Source organism: Larus michahellis, chromosome 12 (genome assembly GCF_964199755.1).
Source record: "Larus michahellis chromosome 12, bLarMic1.1, whole genome shotgun sequence".
NCBI lineage: Eukaryota > Metazoa > Chordata > Aves > Charadriiformes > Laridae > Larus > Larus michahellis.
This window is the reverse complement of record NC_133907.1, coordinates 16,960,039-16,987,909: the sequence shown is the minus strand read 5'-3', so window position 1 is coordinate 16,987,909 and position 27,871 is coordinate 16,960,039. Positions and strand designations below refer to the sequence as shown.

At 45.2% G+C, this 27,871-nt stretch overlaps 1 protein-coding gene across 3 annotated transcripts; it reads left to right on the top strand.

Moving 5' to 3' along the window:
• Positions 1 to 69: 69 nt before the first annotated feature.
• On the top strand, positions 70 to 27,450 carry SAMHD1 (SAM and HD domain containing deoxynucleoside triphosphate triphosphohydrolase 1). 3 transcript variants are annotated; one of them, XM_074605039.1, is made up of 16 exons: positions 71 to 341; positions 436 to 502; positions 5,763 to 5,835; positions 6,981 to 7,141; positions 8,899 to 9,014; positions 9,626 to 9,696; positions 10,760 to 10,915; positions 13,035 to 13,135; positions 13,245 to 13,353; positions 13,950 to 14,041; positions 15,412 to 15,527; positions 18,481 to 18,620; positions 21,397 to 21,486; positions 22,659 to 22,763; positions 23,148 to 23,285; positions 25,365 to 27,450. In XM_074605039.1, exons 1-16 carry the CDS (start codon positions 149 to 151, stop codon positions 25,485 to 25,487), a joined length of 1,851 nt encoding a protein of 616 aa, XP_074461140.1. In that variant the 5' UTR covers positions 71 to 148; the 3' UTR covers positions 25,488 to 27,450. The 3 variants fall into 3 exon arrangements, with proteins under 3 accessions (XP_074461142.1, XP_074461140.1, XP_074461141.1); XM_074605040.1 differs by lacking the exons at positions 71 to 341; positions 436 to 502 and adding an exon at positions 521 to 825; XM_074605041.1 differs by lacking the exons at positions 22,659 to 22,763; positions 23,148 to 23,285; positions 25,365 to 27,450 and adding an exon at positions 22,252 to 22,643 and having other exon boundaries at positions 70 to 341.
• The last annotated feature ends 421 nt before the right edge of the window (positions 27,451 to 27,871 follow it).

Genomic DNA, 27,871 nt, shown 5'->3' with positions numbered 1-27,871 from the left:
CCAGCGCCGCCGTGAGGGGCGAGGCGGGCGCTGAGGGGCCGGGCCGCGCGGCGCTTCCCGCCCGGCGCTGACGTCACGGCGGCGCCAAGAGTCCCCGCCGAGCGGAGCGGAGGGGCCGCACTGAGCCGGGAGCGTGCGCGGCGGCGGGATGGGGAGCCCGGCGGCGGGATGGGACGCGGCTCCCACCAAGCGGGCGCGGCGCGAGGGCTCCCCTGAGGAGCCGCGGGGCCCGGCGGCGGAGAGCGGCCGCTGCGACCCCCGGCTGTGGGGCACGGAGCGGCTCTGCCAGTACCTCTCGTGCTGCGGCGTGGGCGATCCTGGCCTGCTGCGCCGCTTCCGAGGTAGCGGAGCGATGGGGCCGCGCCTGGGGCCCGGGGCCGGGCAGCCCCTGCGGGCGGCCGGGCCCCGCCGCTGACGCTGTGCTTGCCCCTGCAGAGAGCGGAGTCACCGGGAGCATGCTGCTGGACCTGCCGGCCTGCGCCTTCGAGGTCACCGGTGTCTGGTGAGAGCCGCCCCCGCGGGAGGCCGCGGGGTGGAGGGGCGGTGGAAGGCGGCCCCGGCTCTCGGCCCCCGCGGGCGGCCGCGCCCCGTCGGGGTGAAGCGCCGAGTCCGCCGGTACTGAGCAGGGCGGGTGCCCACCGCCCTCGGGAACGGTTTCTCTTGAAAACAGCCGGAGGGCGTTTGGCGAGGGGCTTCCCCGCGGCGAGGCCCCTGCGGGTCGGTCGGTGCCTGGCAAGACACGTCCGCGGTGGCCAACAAGGGGAGAAAGGTGTTTGCGGAGCTCATGGGATGGCTTCGTCCCCTTCCCACCCCGAGAGCTTGGGGGTAAGACCGTCGGAGCGGGTGTAGGCGATGGAACGGGCTCTGTGGGGCTGATCCTCCAGAGCGGTTTATCTGTTCCCCTGCTGATCCCAGCACAGCCGGCACCATCCAGAGCACAGTAGCTGGTTACCCAGTAATCAAGAGAAGGAAAACAAATCCATTTAAAAGGCCTTAATGAAAATACCACCGGTAGCACAATAACCTTTTAAGTGTTAATGCCGGTGTAAATTCTGGGGGTTTTGATGAGAAGTTTCAGCCTAAAGTCAATGCTGCTCCAATTCTAGTAACAACAGAACCAACAATTTTTAAAATAGCGAGCAGGCGCTGCTTTGTCAAGTTGGGGTTTCGCCCATCTCCCTGAGGCAAATCCCAGGCATTGAAATTTTAATCTTGCAACAGTTACTGGGACTTTGCTCTTTGTTGCACCTGCTACAGTAGGGTGGACTGTTAGGGAAAAAGCGATTTTGTTGTCTGTCCTGACAGAATATGGGCCTGTGGGCGAGTGGCGGAGTTCGGTGGGCACCGTGAGCTGCCCCAGCAGTTGGCTGTGTGGAGCGGGCAGTCTGGCACAGTCTTACTCCCACCTGGTAGAAGTCACCTGCCATGAGTACAGGAAAACTGAATGCTGTCTTAAAGCACGTGAAAGATTGTTCCCAGCAGTGAGGGAAATGACTGTCCCCAGAAACTGTGTAATTTTTCTGGTGGTGAATATGCTTTCTTGCTCTTCAGAAACAGAAGAGAATGTAAACGTCTCCTGTCATCCTACATGCCTGAAGGGCCCGCGCTGCCCCTTCTCTGCCCCACTGGGGTCAGTTCTGCTCACCTCTCCTGGGATGCGATCTTTCTTGCTTACCGCTTCCTGGTGCTTTTTAATCTTTGAATGTCTTTTCCTTACTCCTTTGCTAACCTTGTTTATGCTGTTTCCTCCAATTTTCTCTCAAAACCAACTGTTCCACTTAAGCTGTTTGCTGATGTTGTGGTTAGTGGCCCTAAGGCAGTTTGGAGTGTGGTTATCTGGCACGCGCACACAAGTGCAGAGCTCTGCTTGTGTTGTCTGTGGGGAGTTTGGGGTACTTTGGTGTGCAGGTTGTCTCCTTGCCTAAAACTTGTCAGAGCTAACACTGTGCTGAGGATGAAGGGCCCCATAGGACGAGGGGGAACGGTTTTAAACTGAGAGAGGGTAGATTTAGATGAGATACCAGGAAGAAGTTCTTTGCTGTGAGGGTGGTGAGCCCCTGGCCCAGGTTGCCCAGAGAAGCTGTGGCTGGCCCACGCCTGGAGGGGTTCAAGGCAGGTTGGCCGGGGCTTGGAGCAACCTGGGCTGGTGGGAGGTGTCCCTGCCCAGGGCAGCGGAGTAGGACTAGATGGTCTTTAAGGTCCCTTACAACCCAAACCATTCTATGATTCTGATCTCTATTATATCAAGACATCCTGGATATACTCGCAGGTTGCAAAAGGTGAGTTGAAGGAGTGGGCATTTGGGTGTGGCCATTGGTAGAGAAAGAAAAGCAGGTGTGACTCAAGGTGACAAGGCAGAAGAGTTGTGCTTTGGACGAGGTAAGGTGTTGGCAGGAGTCACTAAGGTATCTTTTGGGGTTTTTGGAAGAAGGGCTTTAACTATAGCTGTTTGAAGTGTGCAGATAGAAATAGTGTGATATCATGAGGAAAGTAACTAAAGGCTTTATTTGTTTCTGAAGTATAAGCTAATTATCTCATTGAAATAACATGCGGATGTATAGTTTTCTGAGACTACCAGGAGGCTGGTTGCTTTTAGTACCTCGCTGACTGGTTGAGCATCAAGCACCCATATGGATGCTTGGACACACTGGACATCTGCAGGCTGCTCTGAGGCTCGTCGGGCTCTGTCAGTGCTGAATGTAGGTAGGATGGGGCAGCAAGGAATTCCCTCTAAGTGTGTGGTCCAGGCGATGGAATCAAACGGCTGTGAAGAACTCTTAGTCGGTATGGAGAACGTATAGTGCTGGGGGTATGGAGTGATATGCTTGTGGGTTTTCTTTTATAAGGTGTTTCCTTTAGTGAGATCTGACATATTGTTTTCGTTAAGCTGAAAATGTTGTGAACTGGAAGAGAAATTGCTGGAGCCTTCTGCTTTTTTAAACTATCTTAGCTTTGCAGTAAAGAATGATCTCACTGCATGCTGTGTCCTACAGTAACTTTCACCATTTCTCTGTGGCAGGCTGGTAATGAATAAATATATTTAGTTCCCTGCCATTCCTGGCCATTCAGTGGGGAGAGCTTGGGACGACAGGGGCCTGAAGGCAGTGCTATGGGTTTCCTACGCGTTCTCATGTTCCTGGAAGTGGGTGTTGTGTGTGGCATGCTGCACATTAAATGCAGATGATGAGCAGGGCTGTCTGGCTGACCTCTCCAGAGTAGTTTAAGTTCCTAATGGGCGCAGGAAAGGGGTTTTCTCACCCTCCTCACCTGTGGCATTAGTGAGGGCATGGGGAAAGCAGGGAGGGACAGAGGGGAGTGGATGGGGAAGTGTCAGTTCTCACCCTTTCAAAGGCAGCCAGCAGTATTGCTGCTATGGCTGTTGGAGGAATTAGGCCTGCAGAGCCCTGGAGAACCACAGTACGAACGCATGATTTGCATGAAATCTCTTGGTTGAGGCAGTCTTGCCATGTAGACGCCAGGTGAAAAATCCCCTCCTGTTTTCTATCTGCAGAAGGATAGAGAGCGCTCTCTGTGACATTCAGGTGATCAGTCACGCCAGGACTGTATTGACAGTGTGCTTTGTCATCTGGAGGCCAAACCCAGAATGGGGGTTAGTGTTCCTGGAGGCAGGGCAAGACGACAAGACGCACAGGCCACTGACGTGGCATGTCAGGCGGGGACTTCCCAGTCTCCCTGGTTGGGACGATTCCTTTGGCTGCTCTCTCACCCTTGTGCAGCAGCACCGATCCGTACAAAGGGTGCTCCAGCAGGTGTGATACGGTACAGAGGGCTGTGTTAGCACCGTTTAATTTGATCCTGCTGGAGGTGAGTTTCTGGAGCAAAGCGGCACACTAGGCTATGCTCTTTGTGGACAATGCTTGCAAAGGTGGTTGTATAATAAGTGGTACTGAGCTGTCCTTTCTCTGCTGTTCCTGTAGTTGCAGTCATTGGTAATTTCTCAGGGTGGTAGGCGCCCACATGCCTTCCTCCTTCCATACCTGACTAGTTTCCAGTTAATTTTCTCCCCACTCCTGAATTTTTGCGGCATTTAAAAGTATAATCCAGTGCTTCAAATCAACAGGCTGTGCCTTCAGCAGTGCTGTCCCTTGCTTAGCGCTGGGTGCTGCTTTGCACTGCCTCACCTTCTCAAAGATGTCATGAAGTCCTACCTCCTGTGCTTTGTGTGACCCAGAGTATCTTTTAGGGCAATTGTTACCTGAGGTCTGCTGCATGACTGTGTGCTGCTGTGCCTCTTGCAGCGTTACAGCTCGTGCAAAAACACGCTTGTGATCTTTGATCTCCATTATTAGCATGCTTTGAAGTGATATCCACTGAAGACCTTAGTTGTAATTAAGAACATGGGCGCCATCTCTGTACATCAAGTTTGGGTTTTAATTTTTTGAAGTCTGCTAGAGCAAGGATGTCCTAGTCCAGATGTGGTTCTGCATGATAGGTAAGTGTCTTGAGAGAGAACTTCTCCACAGAAGTGAAGTGAATGTAGATGGCTGGAAGCAGATCGCTTCTGAATTTACTGTCCCTGAACTGTTTTGGAGGATGGTGTTGGAGGAGCTCGGTTACCAGCCCAGGCACTAGTCCTGCCTGAGTTAGCCATACCTGTGGTCGGAAAGGTTATGTGTTTCTTATAAGCAGCAGTTGAATATTCTTGGTCCCGTTTTCAGGACAGACCTCAACAAGCAGTTGCGGTTGCTTTTCCTGGAAGTGTAAAGATAGGTGTGCACAAGTTTATGGTTTGCTGGCTGCAGAATAGTTCCTCAGCTCTTCTCCACGCCGAAGTTCATCTTCTCTTCTTAGCAGAGAGCAAGAAGGATGGGCAGATGCAGGTGGTTCTTCTCTTGTCCTCAGTGTTGGGTGCTTTCTGTTGCCCTGTAAATAGTGGGCTCTTTCAGGAACTGCCTTGTAAATATCTAGGGGTTTGTGACTATTCCTACAAACTGAGCTACTTGGGATGTGAAATAACACGCTGGTCTGAGCATCACCTCTGGTTCTTTTCATCTTGCTTGCAAGTGGGGACAGCTGAACACTTGTGACAGTCTGTGAGCAGCGGAGGCCACAGACCAGGAGCTCCCTGTTAGGCACAGGGATACTGAGTGGTTAAGGCAAAAAGTGCTCACCAGCAGCTCAAACATCGTATGCGTTTAATATTTTATGGATTGTGTGTTATTACATGATTCGGCTGAAAATATGTAGTGCATCTGGGAGTATTTTTTGCTAATAGTTGACGTTTTATAGTATTACTTTCTGGTAAAGTTTAAATTGAAAGACTGATGTAAAACTGATCTCAGGATGGTTAACTGCTGAAGAGCATAAAAGGTAGCAAATTGTACTACTTTGTGATAAGGTGTTTGCTGTCATATTGAGGCTGAAACCATTTTGCTCAAGGACAAGGCTTGCAGACAGTTAATAAAAGTGGCTGTAATAGAGTGTATTATCTCTCCCTCCAGGCTTGTTCTGCCTGAGTATTTATATCCTGGTGCTTCTGTTTCTTGGTTCTGTATAAGTGGGAGAAGCGCTTACACAGGTTTACACACAACTTCTGTACCTATTTGTTCTCTTCCTTCTCTACTTGACTGTAGAAGGATAAATGCTTTCAATGTTTTTCTGAAAAAGCTGCATCAATGTGTATCTCTGTAAAAGAGCCAATGAATATCAGAGTAATACGAACAAGTTAATTCCGTATGTACTGCAAATTGTAAAGGGAAATGCATTGCAAACTGCTCTCACTGTCTTTTTTTCCTTTCTAGCCTCCCGTCTGAGAGACTACAAGTGCTGGCCTGCCTGAACAAACTGCGACAGCAGCACGTGGATGTGATGAAGGTAGCCCCAGCGTGGGGAGGACACCGCTCCCAGGGCTTCACTGACGCTTCCCAGCGCTGCCTCTCCCTCTCTCTGTGCCTCCCGTCCTTGTTTGGCGGTGTCTTTCCTTTGCGGAGCTCTTCTCCTTGATAGTGGGTGGTCTTTGAAAAACCACATTAACCAGAAAAATTGTTAAAATCATCAGCTAAGAGCTTGATGTGGGCACCTGGCGGTTGTGAGAGATTGAATGAGCAGATGAGCTCTTTGAAATGTGTCGAGAAGCTCCTCTTTCACCATCTGTCTTTGTCTAGAGCCTCCCCTTGGTTTTGGTGTTTCTTTTAAAAATTAGTTTAGCCCCAGGCCTGGGTTAACAGATTCCTTCCCTCTTCCACTGTTTGCCATGTCCAACAGTTTCTCACAGTGGTGTATGTTGGTTTAACTCAGGCCAGGGCTGCACGCATTCCTTAGTAGTCTGCACATCTGCTGGCGCTGCGTCAGCTCAGTCACCTAGAGCAGAGAGAACACAGAAAAACCTTATTTGCCTCAGTATTTTAGCAAGATACGCGTGTGATAAAATGGTTTTATCTGCTGTTTGGAGGCAAGGATTAAACGTATGTTCATCTTCTCCAGTAAGTCACTGTAGTTACTCAGGTGTCTCTTAAAGCGCATGCTTGGGGATGATCTGGGAGTACTTCTTTCGTATTTCAGCTATCTTGGGTTTTGTGTTTTGGTTGATGAAAAAGATAAGAATCGTTATTTTCACTCTGCAAATTAAAAAACGTGAACAATGTCAATCCAAACACTTCTTATTGGGTATCTCAGGCATGTATTGCATTATGCTGCTTTAACTGGAAGAGCAGATTAATAAAGAGAATGGTTTTCTCCAGTGTTAAGTTTTGGAATTACATAGGTGCAGATAACATTCTTAGAGATTTTGACTTTAGTTCCCTCATCCTCTGAAATAACTTTTTTGATGTCGTCCTTAAGTAGTTCTCCAAGATAAATCTTTGTATAGGGTCAGGGTATGGCTCTTCTACAGGAGCAAACAAAAGAATCCACCTCTCCCACTAAATACCTCGCCATTCTAGATATCCTTTACCTTGATGCCTGTTTCTTTTCAAAGTCAAATTTTAAATGTTAATTACGCTGCTGTTTGGCTTTTATAGGTTTTTAACGATCCAATTCATGGGCACATTGAAATACATCCCCTTCTTGTTCGCATCATCGACACGCCTCAGTTTCAGCGTCTCCGATACATCAAGCAGCTGGGTGGCACTTACTTTGTTTTTCCCGGAGCCTCTCACAACCGCTTTGAACACTCTATAGGGTAAGGTGACGATGTCTTGCCTGCCCATCTCTTGCATTTGGATTTCCCCGAGTTTGGTTCCACTAACATGGAGTGTCAGCCAAAGGGCATCGCTGCCTTTGAGCTTTGGTGAAAACTGCTGTGGTGGTATTTTTGATTTCACGAATGTTCCCGGATATCCTGCGTGATTATGGGCTGTTCCCTTGAACTTCCTTTAATAAAGACAGATAAAGAAACCTGCAAGATGGATCAATGTTAGATTTGCTCCCCCTCCCCTTTTCTTCTAAGAGTCATGTTAGTTAAAAACCGTGGAGTGCTTTATGTTCTCCCTCGTCAAAATTTGAGTTTAAAGCATAAACCTGGGAAGGGTACTGGGGCTGCTATAAATGACTTGCCAGACAGTTGTAATCCTCTTATATTGTCCAGCACAGCTAAAACTCGTTTTATCTCTAAGGTTTGCATTTGTAGTTATGTGTGCCAGTCGATGGCAGATTGTCAGGCTGTTAGCTGTTGTATAAGTTAAACGGTAACTAACGGATGATGGACAGGAGGATTCCTAGAGTGTTGCTAGATCGTTCACGCTCCACAGAGAAAGATGATTAATGACTAATTTAAGCTTGTTTTAAAGGTCTGTCCCAAGTTGCAGCGAAATTGAACTAGTCAACGGTTATTATTCATGTGATCTGGCCAGCCTAAAGTTGCTTTTGTTAGTGCTGAAATATTGTGGAGTAGGTCTGGCTTCTGCCTCTGCTCTGTGACAAGATGCAAACAAGATGCAAATGGCTGTTGCAAAAGGGTCAGATCAGTGAGACAAGCTGGAATTGACTGCATCTGGTAAACCTGAAAAGACAAAAATGTGAGGGATATAAACAAAGCTTTCACAACAGGTGACTGAAAACTCCAGTGGTATCAAAAACCTTTTCTTTTGAACGGTTCAATTAATCTGTATAGTTAAGCTTAGGACAGTTGTTCTCAATTTGTATATAATTTTGCAGATTTCTATAGTGTTAAAATAGGAGAAGTGAGCTTTGTGTGCTTATTGGTCCAGTAAAAAAACACCAAGCAGTAAAATTTGGTCTGCTAAAAGATACTACCTCATCATAGAAAACCTGGTCTTGCTTTAAGATGTTCTACAAGGGGGACTGTTGAGGCAAATAGAAAAGGAAGTCGGTGTAGAGCTTGTAAACAGTTGACAGGACTACGTGCTGTATGTTTGTCCCTGCTGGTTTTGTGTCATGAGAATAGAGGGTCCCGTTCATTGAAATTAAACGTCAAATCTAAAATGAATGAAAGGAAGAGAAATAATTGTCATAAACAATTATTAAAACAGCAATTTGAAAGAAGAAGAAAATGCTTTGGTGACTGTTGTGGACATTTGCAGTTGCACTGTCTGGAAGTCAAAGGATGATGTGTAAGCTGTGGTACTTCAAGATGCACGCTGTCAATAATGCACTGCTGTTCACTTACGCAGTTATTCCATCGTTGTGCTCCATGAAACACCGCAGGTTGCTGTTGTCTCCCTGTTTTGGGCTTGGTATCTCATGCTTTTTTTTCTTTCAAATGTGTTACTGATGGCTAAAACTCTATTGCAGGAAATAGTTTCTGTGATTCTCTTGCAGGTTAGGGTTTGAGTAGTTGTTTTGTGCTGCCTCTCAGACAAGGGCTGTGACTTAATGGAGTGAAATAGAATAGTTGAACTGCTCTTTTTCTGTTCAGCCTAAAACACTACTATATTCTCTTGCTTTTTTTTTTGCTTTTTTTTTTTTTCCTTGCAACAGGGTGGGCTACCTAGCAGGATGTCTGGTTCGTGCACTGAAGGAGAGACAACCCGAACTGGACATAACCCAGCGAGATATCCTTTGTGTAGAAATTGCTGGGCTTTGTCATGATTTGGGTAAGTAACGCTTGAGGTGGCTTGTTGCTCTTTGAAAACTAACCTGGATGAAAAGAGCTGGCTGCAAGATCAGAACACGAGCGCAGTTTTGGGCTGCTCGTTGCGTGGCCATATTCCGAGATGGGATTTATCTGTTCCTTTTTGGTCCAGGGTACATCTGCCGAGGCAACTCCACTTGGTGAATTTGTAGCCACTCTTAGCCATTTTTTTGGTCTTGTTTCCATATGGCGTTCAGAGTTCTGCCCTCAGTGGCTGAAGTGTCCACTTACTTCTGTGATGTCCTCAGGTATCTTAAACCATTTCAGAGTGAAAGGAGTGGCCTTTTCAAGAATTGTTATTATTTTATAACTACTTATTTTCTTCAGAGCTGGCACAGAGTAATTAATGTACTCAGTGTTACTGCAGTGCTTGCCTGTGGTGTAGGTGATGGAACTGGCATTAAGTGCGGTAGTACTTAAAGCATCTGAGGAAAGCGTACTCTCTAGAGCTGAATCTTCCTCATAGATGATATCAAGATCAAGTCAAATACAAGAGAAACCAGATCCTTGGCCTGCTCAAAGTATTTTTACAACTATGTCTCAAATTAAACCTGTGTAATCTTTATTTTTAAGGTCATGGGCCATTTTCACACATGTTTGATGGAAGATTTATTCCACTCACTCGTCCAGATTGGAAATGGAAGGTAGGCTTTTCGCTATTAAAGTAAAAATAGAAACCTGAAATTTTTAAAGGGAGAATGATTCATCTTTAAAGGCAGCCAGTGCTTGTGAGAATATAGTGATCCTCTAGCCTTTTCTTATTGCATCATTTTGATGGCATAACCAGAATGTTGTCTTTTAATCTTGTGACGATTTCCTTTTTGTTCTCTTTAACTGTTTGTTTGGGGAACGTCGGTCCCCTCAGCATGACTGTGAGCAGATACAGCCTTACTAGCAAAGCAGAAAGAGGTGTGGGGAGAAGTGCGGGCAGATGTTTGTCACCAGCGTCTCTTCCTTGAAAGTGCAAATGCTCTTGAACTCCTCTGTACTTTCATGAGATCCATTTGTGTACGCATGTCCTCTTCCTGCAGAAGTCACGCTGGGTGACACACAGGAGAAATGAAGTGTCTGAGTCTTGTCAATGCCTGTAATACGATTCTGAAGAGGCAGAATTCGTTAGGACTGCGCTGATCATTCTAAGCCAGCACTGGGCCTTAAAACGCCTATTGTGAGCTTTCTTCAGACTGTATTTTACAGATGCCAAATACCAACTTGGAGCTTCCTTTCCAGTTTAAGATTTTTAGTTCAAGGCCAAGATATTTAATACAGTGTTTAGATGGAATTCAAACTTTCAGAAACTTTGAACAGCGTTTCAAAGGTTGTGTTGCTGTGAATGTAGTGTAATGCAGTCCTTTCAGGCCTTTCTCTGCTTGTAATTACTAAGCAAAATCAGCTGAGTAAATTTGTTAATCTTCTGCACAGCAGAATTGGTTATTGTGTCATTTAGCATTGTAACGGTCTTACTGCTGTTGGTGAAAATAAGAAATTACCAGCTCTCTGTTGAAGTGTGTTTCTGGACTCTGTAAACGGGGTGATCTCCTGTTTGGTTAGATACAAAATGAATAGAAAATCACCCAAGTGCTGCACTTTCACACCACCATGCCCAGGTGACAGGCAACGCTGCTGGGTTAGGAGAAAGCTGTGACACTGCAGGAAAGACTCTTAAACTTTGTAATGCAACGTTTAGGTGTTCTTTTTTTTCCACAGCATGAAACTGCTTCTGTTAAAATGTTTGAGCACCTGATCGCTTCCAATAAACTAGAAGAAGTCATGAAGTCGTACGGTCTTGTCCTGGAAGAAGATATGAACTTCATCAAGGAACAAATAGGAGGGCCTATAGATGAAACCGCTTGTGAGAAATCGGTGAGTCAGTGTACTGCTCCTGTGGTTATCCCAATAAATGTCTTTAATTTTACTGAAAGGATAGATAATTTTTGCTTCTGCTATGATTTGTTATTTATTCTTACCCCCATGAAATTCTGATAATCCTGGCACAAGAGATGCTGGAGATGTGTAGTGTTTATTTCTTACAGTGCTGGCAGGAGGTGGTAGCTTTGCTATGTTATGTGCTTACATCGTCCTGAGAAGTTCTTACCTCAGAGTCTTCAGATTAGAAGAAAGCTTAAGAATGTTATTTGTATTTAGTGAACCTAATTCACTGTAACTAGGTTGGAGGAACTGAATTTTTAATGGAAACCTTAAATGACCAGGTTAGGATAACAGTCTATTTACTGGATGCCAGAAGGTGGTGGTAATGGGAGGTCCTGTTTTCAGGTGGCCCTATGAAGAATGCATGGAGATAGTTTAGGGTAACAAGCTGATAATGGATAAGAAAACTGAGAACTGGCAGAGATGAGGCAATGAAGAACGGAAAGCATGGCCCAAGTGCCAGAGCCGCATCAGCTTTGATGACAGTAGCAAAATGTTTGGATTTATTGCAGTAAGAAAACACAGAGGCAGGGATAAAGACTTGAGGAAATGTGCTGCCTCAAGAGGCAAGGAAGAAGAGAACATCATTATTAATCCTCGCAACTCTATGAAAGAATTAAGTCCTCTCTCCTCACTTTACAGTTCTTGTCATCTCTTCAAGGACACCCATTCAGTTGCCACCAGAATTAAGAACCCGTCAGTAGGAGATCTGTCATGACAATCTGGTCCTAATCAGAACTTGTATGTTGTCCCAAACAAGCCACCCACAAATGTTAGCACTTACCCATTATTTTCTGCTATAGCGGTGTGTGGTTCTGCCATGTGTGCTCCAGCACTCTGATGACAAACATAGGGAACTTAGCGTAATAAAGTTCAGTCTGAGATCTTGTAGGAAGGGGATATTGATTTACAAAGTCTGTAAGCTGATTTTTACTCACTTGCGCTTGTTTGCACACAAATCTTGCTGCCTGCCACTTCCATTGGTCTTGTGCCAGGTTCTTACCCAATGTCTGTTTTTCCTTGTGTGGATTCTATGCCTGTTTTCCAGCAGGATAGCAGGAAAAGAAGTGTCATAGGTGATACGTGGTGACCTTCTTGCCACCCTCCTGGTGTTAGGCTGCAGGACCTTTCACTGGCAGTCGCGCGTACTGTGGTGGCCTTAGCAGAGTCCAGGCTCCTCTGCTGACGAGGCGTCTGTGCTGTGCTGTGCTGCTGCCACGTGTCAGGCCGCCTGGTCCTGCCATGAACAACGGGCCGTTCGTGCGTTGACCATAAACGGCGTCCTGAATGTTGACCCAGTAGCAGAGCTCTTTGTGATCAGCACAGGATGTTTGTACCTATGATGTGCCCTCTTCCTCCTGCTTACACGTTTCCGTTCTTATTCATATAAATTTAAATATTTGTGTGATGCAGGTAACATGAAAGCCCTTTATCTGGCATTTTTTTGTTTAGCTGAAGGATCATTAAATTTTCAAGAAAATAATGTTTATGTGCAACTTGTGTCTTAATATTTTGGTGTTGATTTCCCTCTTGTCTCATGGCTGAATTATCCCCTGTGGTTTAGGAGTTTAAGTAGCTGGCTTTAAACAATTTTTGTTTAAAACATCTAAATAATTGGTTTAAAACTCTGTTCTATAAAGTTGTATAGCTGATTGCAGAAGGCTGCAAGACAGTGATGTGTTTGTGGGTTTAATGGCTTCCCTGAGGATTAAACGATTCCAACCTTTTCACCTCTTTGTTACTATGCTTTTTTTTTTTTTTTTTTGGCATTTCAGTTTAGTAGAATGGGAAATGAAATACTTGTGTATGTGGTTTTTATTCTTCCTGATATTCTGGGAAGTCAACTGCTTAAGACCTACTTCTGGATTTCTAATGCCCGACAGCTTCTGAATGCCCTTTTATTGTCTTTGTGTTCTTTGCAACCTCAGTGTTGGATGTTTAGCAAAGTCAAAGTGTATTCCCACCATCTTTAAGAAATTGTAGTGACAACGTTTGCACACTTTAATTTCTTACTGTTTCTGATTTGTTTTGTTCTCGGCTCCCCTGTTCATAGTGGCCCTACCGTGGTCGACAAAAGGAGAAAAGTTTCCTGTATGAGATAGTAGCTAACAAAAAAAATGGCATTGACGTTGACAAATGGGATTATTTTGCAAGGTACAAATCTTAATTGTTTTTGTTTATATTATGAATTCCTACTGAAACAATGCTACTGTCTGTACAAGTATGATCTCATTGTTAAACACTCTCCGTGGAATATTTTTAGGGATTGCCATCACCTAGGAATCCAGAATAATTTTGATTATAAGCGATTACTTAAATTCACTCGGGTCTGTGAAGTAAAAAATCAGAAGCATATCTGTACGCGTGACAAGGTAAGCCGTGTGTGTGAACAGAGGGATGCTCAGCAGCAAAATGCGTGTGAGGTATAGCAGCACACCGAGCGCGTGCGGGGCACGCAAAGCCTGCCTCGGGCAGCGTGGTTCAGCTGCACTCTGGATTGCAGGGGGATGCTGCGGTTGCCTGCGGGACGTTGGTGGCTTTTTTTAGGCCGAGAGAGGAAGAAGTAGTTGCTGCTCTGAGAGCTGTTCTCAGAAGCAACTGGTTTAAGGAAGGGAGGGACAGAGCAAGACTCTGTTTGAAAGGGCTGGTGGCGGGTCCTTCCAGGGGAGACTCAGCTGCGCGTGATCCTGCTCCAGGTCTTCTGAGCAAGAGATGAGCGTGGCTTTGGTGAGGGGCTGCTGAAGGAGCAAGAGGTCCCCTTCTCTGCCCAGGCTGCCTGGAGTCACTGTCAGGTCTCTGCTCTCCCACGGCAGCCTGAGTTTGTTTCAAAATTTGTAAATTGTGAAAGATAACCCTTCTGCTCTGTGCCGCAAATGGAAAGAGACAATTCATTTGATTCCTTGATTGTTCTAGTTTTCCAACTGAGACAATGCCAAAAGTAAAAGACGATTGGGTTTTTTTGATTCAGGAAGTTGGAAATTTGTATGATATGTTCCACACGCGGAATTGCCTGCATCGCCGAGCATACCAGCATAAGATTGGCAACATCATTGAAATAATGCAAGTATTATACTTTCCTTTTCTTGCATACCACTTATTTTTAAATTCTTGAAACTGTTTATCCATTTGGAATATTCAGATAATCAATAAGGTGTGATGTACAATAAATTCTTGTGGCAAGGCGCAGTGCTTAGAGTATCATAGAGGCTGTGATTGGAAAAAAAAACAAAACAAAACATAAAACAAAGAACCCCAAAAAAGGACAGCAACATCCTTCTACATGAAATTCAATCAGCGGAAACTTAGTAAAACCCTGAAGAAGCGTAGGACCAGGGTGTGCTTATGCTGTTTTAAGTGTTGACAGCCGAAGTCAAATCTTTATCTACAACTTAGACCACTTAGCTCGAACTGTCTGGTTAATAGAGCAAAGTTACTAACAGAGTAAAGTAATGAGCAAGCTTACTGTCGCTCCGCTGAGGCCTGACTTTGTGTTCATGGAATGCCACAGCAGGAATTGTTCAGGACCAGCTCAGCTGGCTACCGGCATTTGTAGCTCACTTGTTGGTGTCGACAGAAGTTCCCCTATAGCATTATTCTTCTTACTTTTCTTGAAAAGCAGAAATACTTGTATCCCCAAATATTTTTGCATTAGGATCTTGGCTGCTGAGTAACCGTCTGCTGAGTTTGGAAAAAAGGAACACAGAGGATTACACAGTACAAGAGTGATTCGTGGCTGTTTTAATTTCGTAAACTTCAGCTCCTGGTTTAGTGATCCTTTAAAACTCAAGACTAAAAATGCGAAGGGTTGACAGTACCTATGAGTGAGGAATTAAAACAGCAAAGAAATTTAGGTTTTGGCTCACCATAATTACAGCAGCCTATCCAAATGAGCACACAGGCTGGAAAATGACAGTAAGATGTACAGGGAACTTGGGAAGAACTTGATCTTTAGAACATTGGGTTTTCCCACCTGAAAATAGCACATGTTCGTGATGCTTTACCTTCAGAATGCTTTGTATTCTCTCAGTTAACTCCTGGAGCAATGACTCTGTACAAGGATATGGTGAGCTGTGAGGCAGCCTCCTTGCAGCTGAGTGACCATGTCACTGTCTTGCAGGGTTCTGCAATCGTCTCAGCAATGTTAAGCTCATAGTTTGATGCAGAACAAAGTGTACTTGCTCATTCACTGAGAGAAGGCTAAGGTCTGATCTGAACCTGGTTTCAGTAAATGGAAAGACTGCTGAAATGTGCGGTGACAGGGTGGAGACAGGACATACTGCAGTGCAAGCAGGGTCTGCTGTGTACTTGGGAGGAAGTTTCATCTGTTGTCCTCTATTTATAACATACTAATGCATTTCTTTTTTGACTCTTGAGCAATAAGGTGTTTCAAAATGATGCTTTCTTTAAGTCTTAATTTTGTCTCAAACTAGGATTACAGAAGCATTTCAAAAAGCAGACAAATTTTTAAAAATAGAAGGTTCTGGAGGAAAACAGTACCAGATTTCTACAGCAATGGAGGACATGGAAGCCTACACTAAGCTAACTGGTATGAACTCTCAGATTACGGTTTGTTTGTTTTTTTTTTTTTTAAAGCAAAAGAATATGAGCACCTGTTAGAATGCTGTTTTTGTAGCTCAGTCCTTGCCCATGACTACTGAAGTACTGCTTTTGTGCGCAGATGGTGGGGCAGACCGGGACCGTCCAATCTCTGTGCTGTCGTATCTCTCTGGGAGAGCAAGACCTTCTAGTTTAAGTTACTTTCTTTTGGGCGGGGGACAGAGGGAAGGGAAGCGGGGAGTGAGAGAGAGAAGCACCAACTTCTTATGTTACGCATACATTCAAATTCAGATTATTGCAAGCAGTGCTGTCAGGAGGTCCTGCCTGTACCCTGAGTTTATTGCATTTGTCACAAGTAGGATGCAAGTCAGCTGCAAGGTCTACCTACATCAGGTAGAGAAGTACTGTGTGTGTGTTGTAGTGTGAAACTAACCCCAAGGCAGGTTTCAAAGGGCTGTGATGCGGTCTGATTTGATTTGCTTGAGACCTTGCTACCCTGCTTGCAAATATAACAGAAGAAAGCAGAACATATGAACAACTTAGTTTATTTCTGCAAGTTTCTAGTTGCTCGGATAAGAGCTTGTGAGAATGCTGCTCTGTGTACTTACCCTACAAGAACCAACCTGCTTGAAGACATGCAAGGGAACTCCAGCGTGATTACAGGGTGAAGCAAACAAGAGCTGAGACTTATGGTATTTTCCCGGAAAAACAGTCTGCCTGCTGGCATCCATTCCTCAAGGTCTGGCTCAGTGCTGTGAAGAGGAAACACAGAAATTAGTGAACTCACAGAAACTGGCTTGAGTTGTGTTGTTGTATAGTTCCACATCTTCACACCACCATAGCATCTTGGTTTTGTCTGCTCCTCCTAGTCTTTGCTGTGAGGCACGCCAGCATTCCTCTGGCTGGTGTTCAGGGCTGCAGCGTGCCCTTGCCAGCTTGGAGCAGCATGGGGGATGGAGGCCAGCGCGGGCAAGGCAGACCTTGCCTGTTTGTGGTTGGGTGACTGCAGGGTAGAGGATGCTGCAGACCCTGCTGAAGAGTGCTCCCAAGTACTGGCAGCTCTTGCAGCACCTGTGAGCTATAGCTCACGAGGACTCTCGAGGCATCTTTCCTGAGTGGCAAGACAACTTTCCTGAGCTTCCATCACCAAGCCTTGGCTGGCCAACAGAGAGATTCAAGAATTTCTGTCTTTGGTCCGTGGACAAGATGACAGAGGCCGAGAGCACTGCTGCAGAGGATCCTGTGTGCCTTAACCTGCGTGATGCTAACAGCCTGCTGGCAATGCTTCATCTGCCACAGCAACATTCAGCCTGACCATAGGCTGCGTCACGCGGGTAAAGGGGCTGCACGGAGTGCTGAGATGAGGAGCTGCCTGGTCCCTCTGACACTGTGTCCCTCTGCCCCAGGGGAGAAGCGTCTGGCTGTGAGCGGCAGTAGTGATTGGGGAGCATGAATTGCAGTGTTGGGCTGTGGAAGGTTGGGCAGAAAGGCCAGAACTAAGACTAAGTTCTTTGTGGGCTGGGGTCTGTTCCTGAGGGTTGCCTGGTCTGTAAGATCAGCCACGCTAGCAAGTCAGCACCAGGGTCCTGTTGTAACTGCCTGCTGACCTGTGGTACCTGGTGGGGGGAGCACAGCGCGGGGCAAGGATACAGGGACTGTCCCCTGCCTCTCAACAGTCTGCCGCAGCAAGGAGCTGCTTGCCGGGGCTGTGCTTTTCAACAAGGAGAGTTAAACAGTAAGGAGAGCGATTCAAGGAATATACCAACATCAGATGTAACAGTGAACCACGAAGGACAAGTATGTTGTCTTCCTCTTAAACCAAAGCACTGCCTTCCCTGCATCTGGTGGTTGCAGCCTGGGCGCTTCTAAGAGAACAATAGGCTTGTTTCCAGTCGTCCTTGATGAGTGATATTTCTGTGAAACTGTCCAGTTGCCTCTTGGATCTTTGCAGATGATAAACCTCTGTGAAGTTCTGCAGCAGAAAGCTGCCTAGCTTTCTCCCATGAGGAGTGAAGAACCACTGTTAGTTTTTAATTTGTTGGCTCCTGATTTGACAGCAAATCCTAGTTTTAGTAAAGGATGAGACAGCAAACTGTTCCTTGTCACTACTGCTTTTGCACGATGGATGTGTTCGTGGGTTTCTTATTTCCCCTGCATTATCTCTTCTCTCAGCCTGAAGAGACCTAGTCTGTTGTTCCTTGTGGAGAGGTTCCTGACTTCGATCGACTTTGTCCATAAAAACAACCCTCATTTAAAGATATTTTGGTGTATGGCTCATAGCTTGCTTCTGGAGTGTGTTGGGAGCTCCTTAAGCCAGTTGTGGTCCCAGGGGACCTGGGCAATGCGAACAGACGCAGAGTGCAGCTCTGTGGGCTGTGACAGGCAGCAGCATCCTGACAGCAGCAGTTTCTTTAGGACGGCCCAAAACAACCTTTCTGCCCCGAAGCCACATCAAAAGAAACCTGAGTCTTGCTGCTTCTATTGATGGTGGGAAACACACCTGCGTACTTCACTGTCATGTGGGGACGGGAGGGGGGATTTTGATGCTGGCATCCAAAATCTGAGAAATTCTGAAGGTTTAACGGAAGTACTTTGTTCTTGTAAAAGATGGAGTGCCCTTGTCCCTGAGCCAGTTAGTGCTGGCATTTAGGATATTCTGCTGAACAAGGAGAGGAGGCAACTTTCAGTGAAATAATAAAACTTGTTGCAAGGGTGAGAATTGAGCTAGTTTTTCTGCCAACAACTGTTAACGAATCTGATGAAAATCAAGACGATATTGGGACTTCTCAGTTGCCAGACTTAGTATGTTCAGTCACTCTCTGAAAGTGTCTTTTCCTGAACCAGCAGTTTTTCTTGTTGCTTTAACCTTTCTCCCTGTACGTGCATTTTGCTGTGACACTGGACTTTGACATGCTTAACAAAAATCAATGCAACTTTGGCAGATAATATCTACTTGGAAATTCTGCACTCGAGTTGTCCAGAGCTGAAGGAGGCACGAGAAATTTTGCGTAAAATAGAACGGCGTGAATTATACAAGTTTTTAGGAGAGACTCAACCTGAAAAAGTGGGGGAAGTTGTAAAGGTAATGTCCATTGGTGGAAAATCCTGAATTCTGTCCCTCTAAAAACGTTCTCTAAGTTGCTGACCATCTTTTTTTCCTCTATCTCTGTCTGGTTTTGGTTTGGTTTGGGGTTTTTTTTTGCGTAACCACTATTCCGAAAATAGTGTCAAAAGTTCTCCTCCTGTCTTTACGTTGCTGAGCCGTGCATCGTATTATAGGAACCTGGGAAAGGTTTGATCTAGAAACAGCCAGAAGAATGGCAAGAGGTGGAAATTCAGAAGTTGGTTATTGCAGAAATATTTCCAGAAAGAACTGTTCACTGAAAAATACAAAATTGCATAAAAAGCTGTTATGGTCCAGTGATTGAGAAGGTTATTACTATCATCTTCTGTTCATTAAAATTTTAAAATTATAAGGAACACTTTTGATTTGAATTGTAATTTGTGTGCTTTATTTTGAGAACAAACGTCAAAGTGAATAATAACTTCTGAATTTCTTGGTATTAAATTCTATAATTAGCATGAGCGTGCATGTATTTTTGTCTAGTGTTTGCTTTTCAAAGCACTCATCAGACATCCGTTTAACCGCTGTTGTCGTATTTCAAAGTAATATTATGTTAGAGCTGACGTTACTTCAGGTGGCTGAGATTTTCTTGTAATGTGCTGTACCATGTTATCAAATCATCAGTTAATTATCTCTAAACTTCAGCCATTTTTGCTTAAAATTTTCCATGCCAAATTTCCAGAAGTGGCTGACTGTATCTGTAAAGATTTAGTAAAAAAAAATTAGTCTCTTTTAAAGAAAAAGGTTGGAGAAGGACTACTAGGTGTCTTACTGCCCTGTTCATGTTTTTGTCTGAAGAGATTTGCTTGTGTTCTTTGTCTAAGAAAAAGCAGTGTTAAGAGATTCTGTATTAAAAAAGTAGGAAACATGAGGATGGAAAACATCAGCACAACATGAAGTGGTTGTACGTTGACTGTCAAGTTTCTGCCCTTCTGAGGAGGAGTTCAGGATAGGTAGCCTAAAAAAACCGAGGAGATGGTCAGGAGAGTGAATTCCACCTTTAAACAGTTTCTTGAGAAGAAAAACTCTCACTCTGAAAATCCATCCGGAGGTGTTGAGTCTTGTTCTGAAGGGAGACCCGGGTCATTGTTGGTGCCGTGATTCTATCCAGCCAATGCTTTGCAGCTCCTGATGCTCAGCTGAGGGGCTGGGGGAGAATTTCCCCCCCTGTGGTGCTGGAGGTGCCTGTTGCAGGAATGTCAGAGGCTCAACTTTCCTCTGAAGTGCTGGAGGTGAGCGGTGGCTAGACAAGATGTAGCTGTGTCTGTTCTGCTCCTTAAGAGACCACAGTGCTCTTAGGTTTAGAATCATGGAATAGTTTGGGTTGGAAGGGACCTTTAAAGGTCATCTAGTCCAATCCCCCTGCAGTGAGCCAGGGACATCTTCAACTAGGGCAGGTTGCTCAAAGCCCTGTCCAGTTTTGTGATCCTCAAGCTGGCCAGAGCCAGGAGAACATCCCAAATAGATACAGAGTTCTTAAATTCAAAGCTAAGTTTCCAGTTAATGCAAACTGGAAGAAATAACTTAAAAAAAAAAAAAAAAAAAAGGAAACAAAAAAAGGAGAAAGTTAGCATATATACGTTCCGATACAGAATAGAAATAGAATAGCTTATAAACAGCCTGCCTCCTGGAAATTCTTTCCTCTCAGTCTAAACCTTTCCTTGGCTTCTTGAGTCACAACAACCCACATGTCTGCCTCAGCCTGGCAATGCGTGTGATTCCCTGCTCTTAGCCATCTCCCCGTCTTTGCAATGGATAAATCGGCAAAAAAAAAAAATGCTGCTAGTTAAATTCATTGCCTGCTGGACCTGTCTCCTGGCAGCTCTATGCTGCGCTCGAAGCTTTTCTCCAGGAGTCTCAGTTGCTCCCAGGGAATCTTGCTTCATCGAATCTTCCATCGTCCCCAGCCCTGGGCAGAGGTAAACAGATGACCTTCTCTGTCCTGCTCAGCCGCAGCCTTTTATGAGGACTTACAGGTTTCCACAAACAAGTGCTCTCCATCACACCCTGCTCCTCTGCTTGGCTTTAGCCTAGCTGGAAGCAGGGAATATTCTCGCGGGTCCAAAACCAGACAAAACCCCCTGGTGGGGTTCAGCTTTTGAAGTAGGTCACCATCCCCTCCAAAGTTTGCCTGGGAGCTTGCTGCTTCTGGGGTGGTTTTTTTTTGTAGTGATCAATGACATTACTGATCTTGTCTGTCTCTTGGTGGTTTGTTTTTTTTTTTAATATGCTTCAATGTATAGATATAAAAGCTTTATTAGAGGGTGAGATCCTGCAGCCCTTCATTTAAAAAAAAAAAACCCAAACTTCAGTAAAAACATTTAGTATTCCGCTTTGGGAAACTTAATTGCAAAACACTTGTATTAGGAAAACAATTGCTTGAAGGTACTTATTTTCTGCTTTATGGAGACTTCAGCATCCTGGATGGCAGCTCCCTACCCCGCTCCCCCACTTCTTCCTCCCACCCCTCATCCTTCCCCTCCTTCCGTTCTGTCATCAGATGTAAAACTCTTCCCCCCCAGGCTGGCAGTATTTGGCTCTTCTCAATTAAATAAGCTTGTTTTGTTATTAAAAACTGGGAGAAAAGTTATGGCTAAGGTATACAAGGATTCAAACAACCAGATTGCTGCAAGAGGAGTCTGTCAAGCTATGAAGAAATCTGTAGTTCAGTGACATGTTTTGTCGTGCATAAATGTAAGCTGAGTTACTGTTGTGGTTTTGGTTTTTTTTCCAGAATAATAGCCTGGCAGAAAGCATTGCTAATTCCAAGCCAGAAAAGGATCCTCCAGATGTGGAGCTAAAGGCTGAAGATTTCATAATTGATGTAAGTATCTCTCAGAGCGGGTTCAGAGTAAAAACTTTTCAATCACAGAGGGCCTTGTATACCATAGTGAAAATTGGGGTAACGTTTCAATACATTTGCAAAGTGAAAGAATAAAACCCGAGGGTTGTCTGGTCTCCTAGTTGCTCAATTTAAGGCACTGAGAGCAACGAGCTTCCCCCGTGGGAGGTTTGCTGTGGTTGGGAGGGCCTGGGGACAGAGGCTTCGGGCCCTTCTGCTCCCAGTGACAAACGTGCTCTCCCGTGATTGTCCTCACTCTGAAAAGGAGCAGTAGGGAAACCTTTGGTTTTTAGCATGTGGGTGTTACCTGTGTAGCATACGGAGCGGTCTAGGAACCGCTGCTGCAGGTTATGAAGGCAAGTAAATTGTGAGCCCCGGTGGGAGGATAAGAGGCACGGCGACTTCCAGGCTTCTGGTATTGCACACCTGATGCAGCGCAGTCACTCCTGGGTTTTGTCTTCTGCATAAAGCACCTTGCTGCCACCGCTCAGTCTCCAGCCTGCCCTGGTGGGAAGGAGAGAGCCTGAGACGGAGGAGAGAGCTTGAGCAGTCTGCAAGCATCAAATAGCTTAATCCCTGTTCTTGGTTAGTTCTGGGAAGAGGTAACAAATGGCTTTCCGTAGAACGCATCACAAATCGCCTCTAAGGCTCCTTTGTATTGAGGAGTCACTTCCGGCTGGGTAAAACTGTAGCAGTTTACTTAACTTCAAAGTAAATGACTGTGCTTTCCTTGTCCCACAAATTAAGGTCATGGGGAACTGGCCTCCTCCCTGCTGACCACACAACTGTTGGTGTACCAAGCAGATGTAAATAAACTTCCTGTTTAAAATTGTAAGCGCTCCTGCCGCCTCCGAAGGTTGTGTGTTTTGGCTGGCGAGGGACCAGCATGCTTCCACTGTTTGAAACTGGAGTGTTTCAGAGTGTGACTGGGAACTGGTTGGTGTAAATGTGAATATTCACCCGGCAGCTTCAGAGTGAAAAGTGGTGGAAGAAAATGCAAATACCAGATTGATTTATCAAGTAATCATTTATTAATTACTGTTCTATTTGATTAGTGTCATTTACAGAAGTATAGCCTGTATCCTTTTGTATTTATTGTGAGAAAACTAAAGACAAACCTTAACAAATGCCTTTTTCTTTGTTTTGCACGCAAGATTATCAATATGGATTATGGAATGAAAGAACAGAATCCCATTGATAACGTTCTCTTCTACTGCAAGGCTGATCCTTCCAAGGCAGTCAAGATCAGTAAAGAACAGGTAGTCTTTTATGTTCCTCAGCTGGCTTCGGAAGGGCATCTTCTTCCCAGCTTGGGGTGGAAGTGGTTACAGTGCTTCATGGGAGCTCTTGCAGTAGTTGTGGAGGAGAGTTGTGAAGAGGTTGTGGAGTCCATGTCCTTGTGGGTCTTCAGTGTGTGTTGTACTACAGCAGTCTGGAGTCCTGACAGCCTTTGCATATGAACAGTATTTAACTTGGATACCCTGGGAGTCTTAGGAAGAAATACAGTTGATTTGCATAAAGCTCGTGGGTTGTAGTGGGGTGTCTTTTACTGCCATCAACTTGTATTCAGATGAAAAAAATTGAAGTTCAATGGACCCTGAATTTCAAGAAATACTAAAGCTTATTTCTTTTTTATTCCAAAGGTTTCAAAGCTATTACCCATGAGGTTTGCAGAGCAGGTTATCCGGGTTTATTGCAAAAGTCAGGATCCAGATGTTGTTTCAGCTGCAAAACAGTATTTTATTCAGTGGTGTATAGAGAAGGATTTCACCAAACCACAGGTAACAAACTCATGTACTATTTTTCTTGTTCTTAGAGCTCTTCACCTTTGTCCATAAACTTGCTCTTTCGTTACAAAAGTTGGCATTTAGACCTTGTCTTTTTGGCAGAGCCACTCCTCACTAACCTAGCGTCTGGTTTTATTGAGGCTTGCATCTGGACGTGCTTTGGTTTCACTGAAATAGTGGTGGATTTGCATTGATGTAACTTAGGTAATTTGAAAAGTCGTGTTTTTATAACAACGTTGGGTGTCCACGCAGGCACTCGCTAGTTCATGAATGCAGGTTTCCTCATAGAAAGGCTTAGAACAGCACTGGGAGACGAAAAGATCTAGGGAGGAGGTCGGGTCAGCTCTATTGCTTTCCCTCCTTGTTCGCCAGCTGTTAAACTCACTCCTGTTAGAGTGGAAAAGACCTGTGGGAATAAGATCGCAGACCACTCTCTTGGCAGCTAGTCCCTCGTCTGAGTGCTTGGAAGGCCTTTTCTGTTCTCTTTGCTTCCTTTTCCTGTCAGCTCTCAGAACATACAAGTTTCCAGCTGGGAGGAAGGAAGAGGATATGTTACAACTCGTCTGACGTTTTCTGTTGAGAACAGTGTCAGAACTGAGCTGGCAAGTAAAATGGAGGCTCTGAAGCAGAACCTGAGTCCGTTTTATGTCTTGCTTTGCATTCCTCCTGCATTCTCCTGGTGGCGGAGAAGCCTGTAACTCTCGTAGCTGTAAACTGGTGATGTGCGAGACGGCATCCCCGTCACATTCCCCTAGCAGGAAAGGGGCCACCTGCATCCAAAAAAATTATTATGTGCTGATACTTCCAGTATATCCATCATTGGAGAGAAGCAGTTATGGTTGTATCGAGTGAGTTCTTCTCAGTAGAAAACGCTAACGGAGCCGCTCCGCTGTGTTCGCGACCTGTGAGGCTTTTAGGCTGGAAGCTTCAGTAGGTTTGATAGATGTGCTGGCAGATGAGCTGTTACGTTTCTCCCCTCATGTTTGGCTTTCACTTTTGTTTGCCTGATGATCGTATCGGGGAAAGAAATAGCTTTCTTCAGTTCCGTGCACTTTTTCAGCTATTTTCTACTGTCTGGAATCAAGCCTCAAAGTAAAATAAATGCTCATATTAAAATCTTCAAGTTGCTTAACAAATGCAGGGTGAACAGTTCTGTGAAGCGTGTGTGTGTTAATATCCCTGACTTTGCATCTCGGACACCCACAAGTCTCATTCGGGGAAAGAGCTACCTCTGAAACGAACGACCACGCAGTAGAGGAGTTGTCTTATGTGCTGGAGCACAAACAACAACTTCTTTTAAGGCTCGTCCTTGTGGCGTACTTCTGGCATCCATCTTTTGAGAGCAGTAAATTTCAGAAGGGCTTTTTACAAATGGATCAAGCAAGAAGCTTTCTCTGCTGGTAGCTTGTAGAGTATTGTTGTATCCCGTAAGCAGATCCTTCGGGTTCCAGCATATCCATCTTGCAGGCCCTGGCGTGTTGCAGAACACGGCAGCATGTGTCTCGCCAGCTTATTTCTAAGCTTAGAGAGTTTGTTGCGCTCATGTCTGTGCGTGCGGTGCCCGAGCATTAGGTTAACATATATGTCTGACAAGGATGAGCACTGCCGCCTTAGACCATACCACTTACTGTAGCAAAGTTACGCGCCTTAAGAGAGTGAAAGGCACATCCCGAGCACCTACACCGGGTGGATTGCAACAGTTTTAAATGAGATAACTGTGGCGAATTCAGAGGAAACACTTAGAATAATGTTTCCGGTTCCTGTACTGATGCCCAAAACACAAGCTTGCTCATCTTCCTCGATTTGCCCGGTAATAATTTAGGAAGAGGTGGACTGCCAGTGGTGAAGGCTTCTCTGATACGTGGGCGACTTTTTTCTCCCCGCCAGATGCTATCACTGACTGCAGCAGTTTGCATCTCGGGGATGTCTGTAATGGTCATTAATTTATTATGCTTCCAGGACCTGGCATTTATTTCTTCTGTTAAGTCTGATACTGAGCTGCTTTTCCCCTGCTTTAGGATAGAAATCGAAAGTGGATGTCCTGCATTACTGTTTTCTGACTTTTAATAATAGGATAGTGATGTGGTTGCCCCTCATCTAACTCCAATGAAGGAAAGCTGGAATAACAGGAGAGATGATGAACACAGGACAGCTGCCGAATCCAACTGCAAACAAAGACTTCCTTTTGATAAGTAACACTTTTACTTTTGCACTATTCAGTCTGCTTCTCCAGAAGATGAGTAAACCTGAGCAGCAGCTCTTTTAAAAGCCAGTTGGGTGGACCGTAAAAACGTACAGAACAATGCAGAAATGCGTTTTACAATACAGTATGTTTTAATGTAGGTACTTAAACAAAGTGCATATTCCAAATGGACTTTTAGAAAAACTAACAACCTATTACAGCAGAGCAAACTCAGTTCTCCTTTATTTTTGAATGTATTTGCACTCTGTAGCAAGAGTAACTTTAAAAATTGCTATTCATCGTTATTACAAGAACTGCTGAAGACACGTTACTGTTCCTTCTGGTCCTGATCCCTTAAGATGATGGTGGTATCGCATGAGCTAGCAGAAAAACTTCCAGCTCAGGTTTTTGGTGTTTCCGGGGCAGGGGTGGGGGCGGGGGGGTGTTCAGTGCTTGAGGAAGAGAGGACTAAGTACGCTTCTGAAAATACAGTGAGGTAATAGGACTCTGAAAAAAACATAGATGGCATCTTCGAGAATAGCAAAATGAATTCCATTTAAAAAAATAAAACGTGGGGGACAGGAGAGTCTTTTTAATAACCAAAGATTACTTTTCTGGCATTCAAAGAGCTGATGAAGGTGCAGGCCTCTTGCTAGAAGTGTGACCACAATTTTTATTGAAGTAACAATGCATTGCAGTGACGTGCCGCCTTTAATTGTTTTATAGTGTATTTTTGATACATTGAATGTTATATTTTTACTGTTACACTGAACTGCAACAACTGCTCCAAACGTCCATTGTTGGAGTGCTTGGGGGGAGAGCAGAGCTGCCCCAATGTTTGCGGGCAGGTTGGTGCGCGCCCAGGCCGTGGCGTGGTTAGTGAGTCCCCGCAGGGCGCTGCACCGGCTCCGCTCTTCCTCGCACCAAGCGCACCTTGTTTCTGCGTTACGCTGTACTAGGTAGAGTGGCTCTTCGGGAGCTCTTCCATTCTCATATCCCTTCCCTGTTTCTCCTGGATCTACGATTGCTGTTCCTGTGGTAATTTTTCTCTCCCTTGTAGAACTATAAGAGTTCTCACATTTTTCCCCGACTGGCAGTACTAATGTGAGTGTTGCCAAATGTCTGTCCAGTTGAAAAAGTGAACGAGGAAGACATTGTTCCTCTCATCTTTTACTCAGGTCTAAGAGGAAGGCTGCTTTCATGAAATCAAACCTAAAAACTTGAAAAAGCCTGCTGTCAAAACTAAAAACGCAAAGCAAAAAGGTTCAGTAATGCTCAGAAATTGGAACGAGCTTTGAAATTTTATATCTGAAATGGGGAAAGAAAAGTTCAGCATTCAATTTTGACGGCCAGGTGTGGGTCTGAAAACGGACACAGTGGGAAGTCACTGTGAGAGAACTGCAGAACTCTCTTCATCTCTGATTGCGTTTCCTTTGCCCTTTTCATCATGGGAACTGGTGGCTGTTAGGCAGAGGGAAGGATGGTGAGTATTCACGTACTCACTCAGATTTCGTTCGTTGAAATAACCAGAAGTCATTTTGCGCTCTGCTGCTTTCTTATGTACTTGCGCTCGCGTGTCTAAAGGTGATGTGATGCAACCTCTGCTTTGACGGTATTCCCGATCTGCAGGTGTGCCAGATATCTATTAGAAGGGGTTGTGAACTCTTCAAAAGCTTTTAACGAACTTCTTATTATGCTTCAAGAAACAGCATCGCAGAGCAAAGGCATTTATCCTCCCTTATCTGCATAAAATCAAGTATAGTTCAGAATAACGTAATTTTGTTATCGTTGCTTGGGTTTGTTTTGAATCTGTTATAAAAGGTGCACTTTATACTTGAGAAATACCTTTTGCTTATGTTTAAGCAAAAATTTGTACTTAAGTTCTGAGACAGAGGATTTCTTTTTCTCAAACATGTTAATCTGAGCCTCTCTGGACTAAGAATAAATTTATAAACTATGATTTTACTATTCTTTTAAGGAATCGCGGTGTGTGAACTTTATTAAAGTTGGTGTTCCTGCACACTTACAAACAGCCAAATGCGTTTTTAAAGGACCAACACTGCTCTGGGGAAGTGCAGATCTTCCAGCTTGAGGAGGTGGTTTCGTACTTCATGTTTGCTCAAGTGGAGTGTGAACGGCAAGCGCAGCGGAGCCAGCTCAGCTGTGGCAGGGTTGTGGGGCTGGAGGCTCCTAGAGGTTGTGCCTGGCCGGGACAGAGGATCCAACCTCTCCTGGTGCCTCGCAGGAACTGCAGCCGCCCGTCCGTCGCCACGCCTGGGCGGAGCGGGCAGGGCTCTGACTTCAGCATCCTTACGGCGGCCAGGTTGGCTTTAGGCGCTGCTCCGACTGTTGTGTAGGGGGGAAAAAGGAAAACTGAAGCCGTGCTTGACCAACCAGA

What these genes read in the sequence shown, in the direction of transcription:
- SAMHD1 (XM_074605039.1), top strand. Translation starts at nt 149, where the DNA reads ATGGGGAGCCCGGCGGCGGGATGGGACGCGGCTCCCACCAAGCGGGCG. An exon ending in AGCACGTGGATGTGATGAAG is followed by an intron (nt 5,836 to 6,980) that starts GTAGCCCCAGCG and finishes TGGCTTTTATAG; the next exon opens with GTTTTTAACGATCCAATTCA. An exon ending in AGGATTTCACCAAACCACAG is followed by an intron (nt 23,286 to 25,364) that starts GTAACAAACTCA and finishes TTTTAATAATAG; the next exon opens with GATAGTGATGTGGTTGCCCC.